The sequence below is a fragment of the Elephantulus edwardii genome, unplaced genomic scaffold (assembly GCF_000299155.1).
Source record: "Elephantulus edwardii isolate Elephantulus edwardi_28Jun2011 unplaced genomic scaffold, EleEdw1.0 scaffold00246, whole genome shotgun sequence".
Taxonomy (NCBI): domain Eukaryota; kingdom Metazoa; phylum Chordata; class Mammalia; order Macroscelidea; family Macroscelididae; genus Elephantulus; species Elephantulus edwardii.
The window spans coordinates 3,491,902-3,506,034 of record NW_006399996.1 but is presented as its reverse complement, the minus strand read 5'-3'; the positions used below and the strand labels follow the sequence as shown (position 1 = coordinate 3,506,034).

The window sequence follows — 14,133 nt, the reverse complement described above, 5'->3', positions numbered from 1 at the left end:
AGGGTCGCTATGAGTCACAAACGACTTGACGGCACATAACAACAACAACCATATATATGGGAGTGCAAAGGAACCAAAAGAGCCAAAACAATCTTAAAGGATCAACAATGTTGGAGAACTCTCACTTCTCAATTTCAAAATTTACCATAAAATTACAGGAGTTAGGATAGTTTGGCAGTGGCAGTGGCATTGGAGAGACTTACAGATCAATGGAAAGAATTTGGTGCCAAGAAATAAACTTGGACATTTATGATCAACTGATTTTCAACAACCAGGACCATTCAATGGGGAAAGGAGGATCTTTTCAACAGGGACAACTGGATATTCAAGAACAACTGCAAATAAAGATGGCATTTTGACATCACACTAGAAACAATTCAAAATGTATCCAAAACCTAAATAATGTTATGTGCTGCTGAGTCACTTGCAACTCATAGCGACCCTACGACCCTATGTACAACAGCCCTAAACTCTGCTGTCCTGTGCCAATCACACTGTCTCCAACACACCCATTCCGATTACTCCAGTCACTGAATCAATACACCTCATAGAGGCCTTCCCCTCCTGTGCTGTCCCTTCACCCTCCCAAGCATGATGTCCCTCTACAAGGACCGGTCCCTCCTTACAACATGTCCAAAGTATGTCAGACGAAGCCCCAGAATCCTTGCCTCCAAGGAGCCTCCCAGTTTAACCCTCTCAAGGATGAATCTGTTTGTTTGCCTTGCAGTCCACAGTACACTCAGTACTCTTCTCCAGTACCACAGCTCGAAGGCATCAATTCTCCTTCTATCCTCCCTAGTCATTGTCCAACTCTCTGAGGCATAACAAGTGATTGCAAAGACCATGGCCCGTATCAGACACACTTATCAGACTTAGTATCAGACTTAGTCTCCAGTGCTTTGGAGAGGTCCCTAACAGCAGACTTTCCCATCACAGTACATCTTTTAATTTCCATATCCATATAATATCCATATGCATACAAGGAAGTCCAGTGAATACCACTATCATTCAGATATATGCACCAACAGCCAGAGCCAAAGAAAATAGATTTCTACCAACTTTTACAGTCGGAAATTGATCGAACATGCAATCAAGATGCACTGTTAATAAAGGGTGACTAGAATGCAAAAGTTGGGAACAGAGAAGAAGTAGTTGAAAAACATGAACTCGGTGACAGAGATGGAGCTGGAGAGAGAATGATTGAGTTTTGCACAATGACTTATTTATTGCAAATATGTTTTTGGGGTTGTTTTTTTTAATTTTATTATTTTATTTTATGTGTGTGTGTGTGTGTGTGTGTGTGTGTGTTGTCAAATCAGATCTAACTGGTACAAGAGGAGATTGCCCCTCCTTCTCCAGCAGAGCATCTGGTGGATTCGAACCACATACCTCTGGGATTGCAGTGCAGCTACCTGCCACTAAGCCACCAGAGCTCCCAGCAAATGCGTTTTTTAAGAGACATAAGCACAGGTTATATGCATGGATTTCACCTGATGGTATGTATAGGAATCAGATCGATTTCATCTGTGAAAAGAACCGCTGGAGAAGCTCAATATCAGCTTTGAAAACTAGGCCAGGAGCTGATTGTGGGATTGTTGTTGTTATGTGCCATCGAGTCGTTTCCGACTCATAGCGACCCTATGCACAACAGCTCTAAACCCTGCTCTATCCTGCGCCAACCGCACCGCCTCTGACACACCCATCCCGATTACCCCAGTCACCGAATCAATCCATCTCATAGAGGGTCTTCCCCTCCTGCGCTGTCCCTCCACCCTCCCAAGCATGATGTCCCTCTCCAAGGACCCGTCCCTCCTGGCAACATGTCCAAAGTATGTCAGAGGAAGCCCCAGAATCCTTGCCTCCAAGGAGCAGCTTGGTTTAATCCTCTCCAAGATGGATCTGTTTGTTTTCCTGGCAGTCCAGGGTACATTCAGTACCCTTCTCCGGCACCACAGCTCAAAAGCATCCACTCTCCTTCTGTCCTCCCTAGTCACTGTCCAACTCTCTGATGCATAACAAGCGATTGCAAATACCATGACCTGTATCAGGTGCACCTTAGTCTCCAGAGAGACACTGTTGCTCCTGAGTACGTTTGAGAGGTCCCTAACGGCAGACTTTCCCATCGCGATACGCTTTTTGATTTCCTGACTGCTGGTACCAAGAGTGGATTGTGGGATAGATCACCAACTACTCATATGCAAGTTCAAGCTGAAGCTGAGGAAAATTAAACTGAATCCACGGGAACCAAAATATGACTTTGAGTCTATCCCACCTGAATTTCAGAACCATCTCAGGAACAGGTTTGAGGCCTTGAACACTAATGAGCGAAGACCAGATGAGCTGTGGGAGGATATCAAAGGTATCATCCAGGAAGAGTGCAAACTGTCATTGCGGAGACAGAAGAGAAAGAAGACCAAACCCCTAATACAAGAGTTAAAAAAAGTAACTATTGGGGGGGAGGAAATCAGTAAATCTCCATGACTCTGGATTAGATAAAAGTTTCTCAGATGACACCAAAAGCTGAAGTAAGCAGAGAAAGAAAAACAAATTTTACTTCACTAAAATAAAGGGTTTGGAGAGGGGTGAAGGAAATGGGAAAGATGTGGTGTGAAAAATAATGTATTTGACTCTGTAAATAAATCAGTATAAAATTTTTTAAAAAATTAAGGGTTTGTGCTTCCAAGGACACCATAAAAAGCAAAAAGATAATGTGCAAATATGAAAAAAGATTTGCAAAGCACTTATCTAAAAAGGAACTTGTGCCCCAAGTATATATAACAACCCTTACAACTCCACAATAGGATAAATAAATTAAAGCTGAGGAACTGATCTGAAAAGACTTTCTCTAACTATTATATAGAAATAGCAAGTAAGCTCATGAAATAAAGCTCAACAAGGGCAAACCCACACAATCCTGCATTATCATCAATACCAGACATTAATCTATAAGTGAACATACAGGAAGACAGGTAAGAGAAACAGGTATGGGCAGGTGAAACCACACCCAGGACCGTACACAGCAGGTACCTGTACATACTGCAAATATATGCATGGAGACAGCAAAGTCAACAGGAAGCAATGTTACATAAACAAGAGTGTTTGCTTATATAACTAAAACACCCTGAGGAAATGAATGGTTGGTCTTAGGGCCTGAGGAGGAACCATGAAGGTTAACTGGCAAACAGTCCACAAAGAGAGTATCTGACATTCTACTTGGGTGAGTAGGAAATAAAGTCTTCAAAGGTTGGGAGCAGGCATCTAAGGTGTAACAGTCTGTAACAAAGAGTAAAGAAAACCAACATCGCATAGAGATAATTAGCCCAAGAGGCTACCTCAGCCCCATGACCCAGAGAAACACTAGAGAGGGTGCTCGGTTCCCTGGACAGAGTGGGAGGAAATGTGTAAGAAAAGTAAAAATCCTACAAGTAGCCAGGCTTGTCAGTTGAAAAGAGACTGCTTGAACTTCCGACTCCTACCCTGCACTATTCGCCCTTCATCCTACAGCCTAGAACTACACTCACCGGGGTTCAACTTAAGAGTCAAACAATGGCAGACCTGAATGGTAAACAATATCAAAGAGGTAGACTCACTTGAGAACAATCAATCACAGAAAATTAAAAAGGTAGCATTTGCCCAAAGATAAAGCTCAGAAAGTAGAAAGGGATTGGGTAGAAGTAGTAACAAATAATAAAGAAATGGGAAGAATGTTGTTACAGATGCGGGTATTTTAAGTAACGTCATAAGGAGCTCTGGTGGCCTAGTGGCTAAAAAGTGACACTGACAATCCAAAGGCAGGCTGTTTGAACCCACCAGCAACTGAGGGAGAAAGATGGGCAGTTTCTTCTTGTGCAATTTACAGCCTCTGAAAACCTGGAGGATCAGCTACGAGTTCCAATGTTTGGCACCTAATAACATAATAGCAATTAATGTTATAAGACAAAATGCGTATGATTGGCTGAATGGAAAATCAATTTGTTCAGTAAACTTTTCCTTATATCACAATTTAAAAAATCAAAACTGACTTGATATAGGTTAGTCCTGCAGACTGCACTTTGCTTATTAACATCACATATCTCTACGTTTACTCTATTAACATCACACGTGAAGATTTACAACACAGAGGATAATGACAGACCACAAAATGGAGAAAAATAATAGCATAACAATGAGTACCTGGGCCCAGCCAAGTTGACAAGAAATGCTGGTAAGGATATGGAGAAAGAGAACTATGATACACTTTTAGGGGAAAAAATAAAATGGTGCAGCTGCTGTGTAAAACAGCTTGGCAGGTCTTCAAAAAATCTCAACAGTTGCTCTACAACTGGCAATTCCACCTTGAGACAGTTACCTAAGAGGAAATATATGTTCATATAAAAATTTGTACGTGAGTGCTTGCTTCAGCAGCACATATACTAAAATTAAAATGAGACAGAAGATTAGCATGGCCCCTGTGCAAGGATGACATGCAAATTCGTGAAGCATTCCGTATTAAAAATAAATAAATAAAAACTCTGTACATGAACTATCATATTAAAAAAATATAAACAATTCAAATGTTCATTTGAACATAAAAATTGGATATTATCTATACCATGAAACATTTTTCAGCCAAAAAAGGAACAAAGTCTTGTTACATGGTACAACATGGGCAACAGTTTAAAAGCTGGCCATAAAAGACCCACTATATGCCATTTACAAAAAAATATCCAAAATATGTAAATAAAAGAAAAAACAAGTTGTTTCAGAGGCTAGAGGAGGGTGAAGACAGCGTGATGTGGGTACAAGGTCCAGACCATGGTCTTCACAATTATTTGTTATGCATCAGAGAACTGGACAATGACTAAGGATGACAGAGAAGAATTGATGCCTTCGAGTTGTGGTGCTGGAGAAGAGTATTGAACATACAACGGACCTCCAAGAGAACAAATAGGTCTTTCTTGGAGAGGGTGAAATCATGTTTCTCCTTGGAGGCCAGGATTTTGAAGTTCTGTTTCACATACTTTGGTCACAAGACCAGGAGGGCAGAGTCTTTGGAAAAGGATACCACGCTCCAAAGGGTGGAGGGACAGTGCTGGAGAGGAAGACACAGGATGAGATGGACCAACACAGTAACTGGGGCTATGGATTGGTGTCTTAAGAATGAGTGAGACTGGTTCAGTATAGGGCAGGGTTCAGAACTGTTGTACAAAGGGTCACTATGAGTCATAGGCAATTTGACAACACATAACAAACGTGCCTTGTATTTTATATAATCATTCATATTGTTGTTATGTGCCTGTGACTCATAGTGACTATACATTTTATTTTATATAATTAATTACCATTGTTATATGCCTTTAAGTCACCCGTGACTCATAGTGACCCTATGTATAATAGCTCTGAATCCTGCTCTATCTTGAGCTAACCTGTCTCTGATCCACCAACCCTCATTACCCATCACTGTGTCAGTCCATCTCATCCAGGGTCATCCTCTCTTGTACTATCCCTCCACCCTTCCAAGCATGATGTCCTTCTCCAAGGACTGAGCTTCAAAATTCTTGCCTCAAAGAAGCAATTTGGTTTCACCTTCTCCAGGACAGACCTGTTTGTTCTACTCTGCTCCAGCACTCCTCTGTGCCTATTATCACCCTACCTTTTCAAGTCCCTATTGAACATTTCCTATTCCTTCACCATCAGCTCCATTCCCACACACCAACCTCTGCTATACCAATGATTTTTCTCCCCTCTTCCCCTTTTTATCATGTTTTATTCTAAGGTGATGAAAACATTCTGCAATTAAATGGTGACTTATGCACAACGCTGAACATACTAAAACCCCTCACTTTTATACATATATATAAATAATTAGTGGGGAAGGAACTAGCACAAAATGACATATATTTTTAAAAGGTGAACTTTATGGAACATGGATTGTACAGCAAAATGGTTATTTTTAAGGAATGTAGGCATGTACCATTTGTTTAAAAAAACAGGGCACATACATGTTATTGTTAAGTGCTGTCGAGTCGCAGGCGATAGGAGTTTGTTAACTTACGCAGGAAATATCTCTGGTTGTTGTTAGGTGCTGTTGACTATGCCTCACAGCAACTCTATGCCTAGAACTCTGAACCTTGCCTGCCCCAGGACCTCAGGGTGGGTATCAAATCAACTGACTGACTAGTTATTTCTAGGAAGAAGACCTAGTGGCTGGGGTCAGGAAGAAAACTTTGACTATACAATCTTTTTTTGAATTTTGAACTTTATGACTGGGTTACCTATTTAAAAAATAAGGCCTAGGTTTTAAACAAGAGTCATGGTGACATGGTGGTTAAATCAGTAGACTGTGAACCAGAAGGTCAGCAGTTTGAATATACCAGCTGCTCCCTGGAAACCATACAGATGGTTTTACTGTCCTGTGGGGTCCTTCAGGGTCGCTGAGTCAGAATCAACACAACAGACTCCGTCTTGATTCCACCAGAGCACTCAGCACATGAGTGCTGAAGAAATGTTTGCTTGATTGGCCTGAGTTGTAAGATAAAGCTCTTGGCATACAGCAGGTGTGGGGTAAGCACTGATCATCTTGACTTAACAGAGAGTGACCCAAGACACAGAATATGTACAGTGTGAAGAAGGTCCTGGTTCTGCACATATAAACTGGGATAAGAGATAACAAAGACCAAGACTGCCTAGCCGGCATAAAGCCTGGCCTGGCCTCAAAAGCTTACATATGGAAGAAGAGATTGAGCCAGGAGACTGAAAACCAAGAGGCTGAAAGGGCTCTTAAGTTCCCCTCCTGCAGCGGTCATGCATTGAAGGAAAAGCTAGCCCTATCAGAAGGTGGCAGGCTCTTACCTGGCTCTGGGGACTCCTTGCTCACATGCTCAGCTTCCATGAACCCAATGCCTCCACTAAACATAATGGGCTTGATCCACTCACGCCTCTGGCCATCAGGAAGCTGGAGGCCAAGAGAACGGGAGAAGCCTGGAGAGCAGAGTGGGACAGTGTTCAGTCACCCACACCCCCTAAGCATTCACTCAAGGTCTAGGCGCCCACTACTTCTCCAAGTCACCTGCTAGAACTGGTTCTCCAAACTTGTTGCCATAGTCAGAAGCCCCATTACTGGCTTCAATGGCAACCTCCAGGGGCTGGGCAAAATTGCCAGGATACAGGAAGCTTGGATCCTCCCAGGGCAGACTGTAACCTGGGTAGGAAGGACAAAGTTGGGATCGACTGGGAAAACATCAGACGGAGAAGTCAGAGCTTTTGGAAAGAGTTCAAACTACCAAGGACTCAAACAGAACATTGAGTTTTTTAGGAAGTTCCATTTTTTGAAGTGTAGAGGGTACAATTAAGCAAGGTCTTGCTCCCACCCTCTACATCAGCCTTCCACATAAAAGGAAAAAATCTTTAAGAATGTCTAACAAAGTGGACTTAGGAGCCAAAAGTGATTCAGCATCATGTTTTCGTAGTAAGTGGATTCTACTTTATAAATAAAACTGTGGGGAAAAGGTATAAATAGAACTGTGGTTCAGTAATATCTGGCTGGGAGCATAGGCCTCCACCAGACTGTAACTCCTCGTGATCTCAGCACACGAATGACCTACTACTACAGAGCCCTCACTCTCAAGGAAAGGCACCCAGGACAACCTTTTAACCTCAGAGATCAAAGAACCAGTCCTTGTTAAGACAAGGAATCTGGAAGAGGGGTGGAGGAAGGAGAGACTGACCGGGGATGTGCAGGTTTCCAAAGCAATAGCCGGCAGTACCAGCCACCACATGGGCACCTCGGCCTGTGCACTGGACATCTCGGATCCGACCCCCAGTCCCCGTGGTGGCACCACTGAAAGGTGCTACTCCTGTGAAGACGGAACAGGAGAGGTGAGGGCGCCACAGGGACAGGCCCCCTCCCTGACAATTTTCATGGAGGATAAGACAACCAGCTTCTCCTACATGACATGACCTTGGCCCTCCCTTATTCTCACCTTTCTTCCTACCCTTCCTGGGGACCCAGGTCACCTGTGGGGAAGTTGTGGGTCTCTGCTGTGAAGACTACATGTCTCAGCCCCTGCTGTTGCCGGAAGCGGCTTGGCTGGGTAGGGTCTTCCGGCCTCAGGAATCTGACATCCTTTCCCTGGATGGCACTGCAGACACAGTCATTCTGGACCCCACTTCCTTCCCGAGATTTGACACCAGCACAGCCAGCACCCAGGCCCTCCCCCAGGTCCCAGGCCACTCCAGTCTCCCGCAGAGCCCACCTGCTGTTGTCACAGAACTTGAGGATGTTGTTGGAGTTGGAGGATGCCTGAGTACTCATGATGGACTCAAACAATGAGTGAGGCAGCTCCTGTCCGTCCAAGTGGAGCCGACCCTTGAAGAACCAGTGTCGGCTGTGTTCACTGCAAGGGGGATGCAGGGAGGAGAAGGCCAGGGCTGGGGATTTCTCAGTCTTTGCATGTATCCACACCACCATTTAACCTCTGATAATATTTTAAAAAAGAAACCTTATGGTACAACAGTTAAGCATTTAGTTGCTAACCAAACAGCTGGGAGCTCAATCCAACCAGTAGCTCCACCAGAGGAAAAAGGACTCAGGGATCTGATTCCATAAAGGCCACAGCCCAGAAAGCCATAGGTATAGGCCTGTTCTACATGCTAGCATGGGGACACAATGAACCCAAATCAGCTCAGTAACACCAACAACGTTTAATAGCAGAAATATAGCCAACTAGTTCTTAGAGAACAGGCCAAAATAAATTTTAAAATGCCATAATCTGTAAGCATTCCACCACTGAGAGCAATCCAAACTCAAAAGTGGAGACAAAAATCCAGATCTGAACATAGCCTAATGGATAAAAGGGGAAGCCCAGGTCCTCAGATACATCCAGGAAGGCCTCGAAGCCAAGTGGGAGCCATGAGGGTAGGTACTGTGTTTTTCCCTTTCAACTACTACGACTCAAGACATCAGAACATCATTGCTCCTTCCCACCTATTGGACTGAGCCAAGTCAAAGGCCTCCACAGTGCTGGGATTCCGCTGCAACTCCTGGAAGCGCCTGGTGTAGAAATCCAGGTCCCAGGAATCTAGGGCCAAACCTAGGAAGCAGATCCCAGAGCTGCAGCCCAGCCTCTCTCGGGCCCTCCCTCATCTCCCACAGGCCCTGGCCTACCTAGCTCCAGGTTGGCCTTCTCCAGAGCAGCCCGGCCCTTGCCCAATATGTCGATGGGGCCATCAAGGGGTGCTCGGGTGCTCTCAGGAGAGAAACTCTGAATGGGTTGCAGGAAGCACTGCTCTGTCATCTGGTCATGCAGGGTATCAAGTGCAAGGGTCTTCACCACAGCTGGAGGCAGTTGGTTAAACTGGGGGACACACACACACACAGGGCAAAGGGTAAGATGAAGATGTAAAGACAAATGGTCCAGCCTCAGCACTGCTATCCTGTACAACCAAGGTTCTGCTAGTACACAGGCGCCTCTAGGCAGACTAGAAAACATGCCCCTTCGAGCAGAGTCCACGTCAAGACAGGGGAGCAGATGAGGAAGGGGAACTAAGGCTGGACTTCTGCCTCATTCACCGTGGCCAAGTGTCCCCCACATACTTCCCTACCCTCCACCACCTAAGGATATTCTGCATAATCACACAGGGCAGACACCAAATAGGAATTCTTCCCCAATTTTCTTTTTGTTCCCAGAGTGTAGGACTTAATCTCATCTCTTCCTCTTAATCCCCCATTGCCTCACAGAAAGCCAGTAGCGCCGAGTAGTCTCCACACGATCCACAGCCTCCAGTCCAGCGGCGTGGCACACTGACACAATGTTGGTAGATGCTGGGGTAGAGAAGTTCAGCCTGAGGAGTGGGTCAGATGATTAATACCAGAGTCCTGGAGCCAGGTGGGAAGATGGATCCCGCCTCCTGCTAGCTCCGAGTACAGCCTCTATAACCAGTGACCTCCAGCCTCAGGTTTTCAAAGGTCACTCAGGTCACACTGGCAGCTCTGGTGGCCCAGTCGTAGTTATGCTGCCAACCGAAACACATATGGTTCAAATCCACCAGCTGCTCTGAGGGAGAAAGATGGGCAATAACACCTGTGAGGCTTACAACCTCTGAGAACCTACTGGAGGGTCAGCTGTGAGTTGGTTCCAACTCAATAGCACATAACAACATCATCAAACAACTACAACTTCAACTTCTCGGAATACAACTTGCTTTACTTGTGGAGCTTCTTGGGCACTAGCTCAGCCTTGAAAGGCTCTCTGTGCCCTCAGCCCCGAGCCAGAACATCAGGGTACTGAGCCATCCCTCGCCAAGAGGCAGCCTTTTCTTTCGTTCTCTTCCCCCCCTCTTTCCCTGCTGCCCTTTCTTATCCTCTCCCCTCTGATGATGCGCCCTAGATATCTAATTTGGGAATACCTCCAGTCCTACCAATATGCTCCTTTGCCTTAATAAACTTGTTCAAAAAAAAAATCACCTTCCCAAATGTGGAAGGTATGGCCATGGATTCCAAGCACAGGGACAAGATGTAGTAAAGGGGATGGAATGGAAGGAGAATATATTTCCCTAAAGATCATGTGAAAGGGGCAAGCAGCTGTGTCTAAAGGGCATGCTGGAATAAGGGACTCCAGGCAGACGTACTTACCTGGGTCCAACCTCTAGCACCAGGTCATTTGGGGTAGGAGAGAACCAGGACTCATGAGCAACATCATCCAGCAATAAAGGGCAGCCAAAGAGCCACTTCAACTTCTTCATCTCCTCGGTGTTAGGGAGGGAATCAGCTGCAGGGAGACAGAGTGAGGATACCTTGAGACTGGCCTCAGCATCAAGGCAAGTCCTCAAGAATCCAACCCCTAGTAGCTAAGAGAATACGCCATCCCCTTTTCCCTATGAATCAGGGTGAAGTCTCTCTCAGGGAGGAGTGATAGGGAATGGCAAAGGACACACTGACAAAGGAGATTAATCAGAACTGACTTTGACAAGCACTGTGGCAAGTGGACAATTAAAACAGACTTTCAAGGGGGGTAAAAAAAAGAACGAACTGGGGAGGAGGGTAGAGAAAACAGTGCAACAATGAATGAATGAAAACCCAAAATCTCTGTAAATGTTCATTAAAATTAATAACATTTAATAAAAAAAAAAAAAAAAGAATCCAACCCCTGGGCCTAACCTGTCCAGTTCACATTGTAACACAGCTCCGTCTTAACACCCTGCAGCTCTGGCAGCTTCCCTTTCAGCTTCCTCAGAATGCGTCCAAAGGCTGCATCCTCATGGCCAGAGGGAAGGACGTAGAAGTGAAGGACTGGAGACATCCTGCAGGAATCCTTTGCTGGAGAGAGGAGCTGGGGTCCTAAAAAAGAATACTCACTATAGCCTGTCAAGTCAAATTCAAGTTCAAGGAGAGTTGAAACTTTTCATGTAGTAGGGGTTGAGTGGAGGGAATTTATATGGCTATCCAGAAGGGCAAGAGTAACCTGGGGGGTGGGGGGGGGGGAAGTAACCTGAGAGATTTTTAACTAATCCTGTAAAATGTAGGCTTTAATAATGTGGGATGGGTTTCTCTATCTGCTGGCAGCATGCTGAAAGGGTCTTTCTCTCTTGCACTGACTCTCTTTCCTTCCAAGTATGAAGTCCTTCTCCAAGAACTGGCCCCTTGTGACAACATGTCCAAAGCATGTGAGATGGAGTCTCAAACTCCTTGCCTCCAAGAAGCAACCTGGCTTCACACTCTCTAGGACAGACTTATTTGTTCTCTCAGAAGTCAATGGCTGCAATGAGTTTCAGAAAGGGATGAGTCATAAGCTTGTCTCGCTTATCACCAGCCAGCAGTCTCCTTTAGGGACAGAGATGGAAAGGCTCAGCACTGAACTAGTAGGCAGGCCTATGCCCAATGTCAGCAAAAAGTAGCCAGAAAGATCTCGTCGTCCAATTCCCTGTAGAACCAGGGCTTGGATATCTCTCGGGGGTAACATCAAGGGATAGAAGTGCTATCTAGTCTCTCTCTACCACTGCAAAAGCAAGGTTGCTCAGAAAGTTAAAAAAAAAAACAAAACACCAAAAAAAATACCAAAACCAAACCAACAAAAACCCAGATGCATCTAGGTGAAGAAGCCCCCTCTCTTAGGAATGCAGAGGATCAAAATCCCAAACCATCTCACAGGTCCCTAGGCGGGGCAAGGCTATGGTCAGTCTCAGGAAACTGGGGGCCAATGAAAGCAGGACTCACTGGAGGTTCCCTCTCTTCTGCTGGCAGCATGCTGAAAGGTTTGGGTCCATCCCTGATTTCCAGGGTGGGTTCTGTCCCCACCCCACCCCATCTTTATTTCTTCCCTTTTCTCTTTAATGCTTTTGCGTGGCCTGTCTCTATCTTTCACCAACCATGCCTTCTATGTATTACCTCAGTAAACATTTTTTACTTGTTTTGCTAAGTTTAAAAAAAAAAATGGGAAGGAGGTGTCTAGGTACATCTTCAACAAATAAACCACCTGCTGGACCGCAAGCAAGGTCATAAGAACATAGCTGTGAAGGAGTCAGGAATTACTTCTCCCCTCATAGAGGTTATGTTTTACTGAAGGAGTCAGTAAGTATCCAGTTCAGTATGGCTAAGGTCAAGGGAGTGTGGGCATCAACCACGCATTTTAGGAGTGAAGCTGAGTCTGAGTGGTGAAGCTAAATGATGCTTCCTCTACTTCAGTGCTTCCTGGAATTATGCCCCAACTCAAGTGAAATTCAAAGTCTTTAGCCTGACATTCAAAAGTCCTCTATATATATCCCCAATTATTTCAAAAGTCTAATCCCATTTGCTTCTCAGCAGGATTGTGGCTTTATTTACCAAACTTTGCCTGGCTTTCTATCTATCCTTTCTGGGCCCCTCCTAGAATGCCTATGCCCCCAATCAGAAGCTCCCCCTAAGTGTCTGCCCTCCTCTGGGATGCTCTCCTCACCGTCCCATTCCTCAAGGGCACTTCCTCAGCATCAGCCAATCAACTATGACCAGATACATAAAGCTCACAGACATGTTCTACTTTTCTTCAACAAAGGCAGAAGGATATTCACAGCCTGACCTCTGAGCTTGGATGACTGAATTAAGTCTATGGCTATTCCTATTAAAATCATCAAGGACTACTATGTTATCAATCCAGATCTCTTACTGGTTCTTTTCACAACTGGACTCAGTAGCACTTTACTTATTCACTCTCTCTTTCTCCAAACACCTTCCTCTTTTGGTTTCAACGATAGCCCATTCACCTGATCCTCCTCTTTCTTACCTACTACCCTTCTTAGACTGGCTCCTACTCTCTGTCCAACCACCAAATGTTCTTTCTCTTCTTTTTACACGTTTTCTAAATGATTCATCCTGTCCTAGTTTTAACTACCCCTGAAGAAAATGAGCCAATGAAATTGCCAGCATTCAACCATTTCTGGGTAAAAAAATGGCAACTTCATATGGTCATAGCTATTTACCAACATATTTAATGATTTTACTGAACAGTAGTCACTCTCGCTGAAATTGTAGGCTGCTGCTGTTATGTACTCATAGCCAATATTCTAGGGGATTTTCAGAGGCAGTAACCTCCTCTCTAAGAAGGGCATGCCTATCTTTCAGCCAAGGATTTCATTTGGTGGATTTGGGTTGGCAGCACAACTCCTTAGCACGAGAGCTCTCTGAAACTGCAGACTAATACATCTAAATACTTACACGACACTTCTACATAGCTGTCTCATGATCACCAACAATAGTCAGAACCAAAAGAGAAAACTCGCCGTTTTTCTAAATGTGCAATTCCCCTACCTCAGTAAATAGTATCATTTAATCAGTTGCTTAAGCCAAAACCAGAAAATAACATGAATTCCTTTTCCACCCCTCTCTACCTCAAATCCATCAACAAAATTCCAGATATATCCCACTTTTCACCTCTACTATCATCACTCCAGTCCAAGCCAACATCATCATTCATCTGGCCTAATAATGTATTGGTTTTTTAACTCCAACAACAATCCATTTGGCACAGGTCAATATAAAATGACAGCATTGTGGGAGATCCAAGATGGCGGCAGAGGCAGAGACAGCGTGGTGAGCTGCGGTAGTAGTGAACCACTTAAAGCAGGGCCATTATGGCCTTCCACAGACTTTGGCTTATTGATAATTGAACACTTAAACAGTTG

The 14,133-nt window shown here is 44.6% G+C and overlaps 1 protein-coding gene across 1 annotated transcript in view; it reads right to left on the bottom strand.

Annotated features, from left to right (window-relative positions):
* PFAS (phosphoribosylformylglycinamidine synthase) overlaps window positions 1-11,302 on the bottom strand; it is a 20,413-nt gene extending 9,111 nt beyond the window's left edge. Inside the window, exons 1-10 of the mRNA XM_006899185.1 lie at window positions 11,138-11,302; window positions 10,613-10,748; window positions 9,717-9,822; window positions 9,146-9,335; window positions 8,966-9,071; window positions 8,235-8,375; window positions 7,996-8,120; window positions 7,707-7,835; window positions 7,049-7,180; window positions 6,832-6,960 (exon numbers count right to left, since the gene is read on the bottom strand). Coding sequence (XP_006899247.1) covers window positions 6,832-6,960; window positions 7,049-7,180; window positions 7,707-7,835; window positions 7,996-8,120; window positions 8,235-8,375; window positions 8,966-9,071; window positions 9,146-9,335; window positions 9,717-9,822; window positions 10,613-10,748; window positions 11,138-11,279 — 1,336 coding nt within the window. The 5' untranslated portion in view covers window positions 11,280-11,302. The remainder of the gene's footprint in view (window positions 1-6,831; window positions 6,961-7,048; window positions 7,181-7,706; window positions 7,836-7,995; window positions 8,121-8,234; window positions 8,376-8,965; window positions 9,072-9,145; window positions 9,336-9,716; window positions 9,823-10,612; window positions 10,749-11,137) is intronic.
* Between the last annotated feature and the right edge of the window lie 2,831 nt (window positions 11,303-14,133).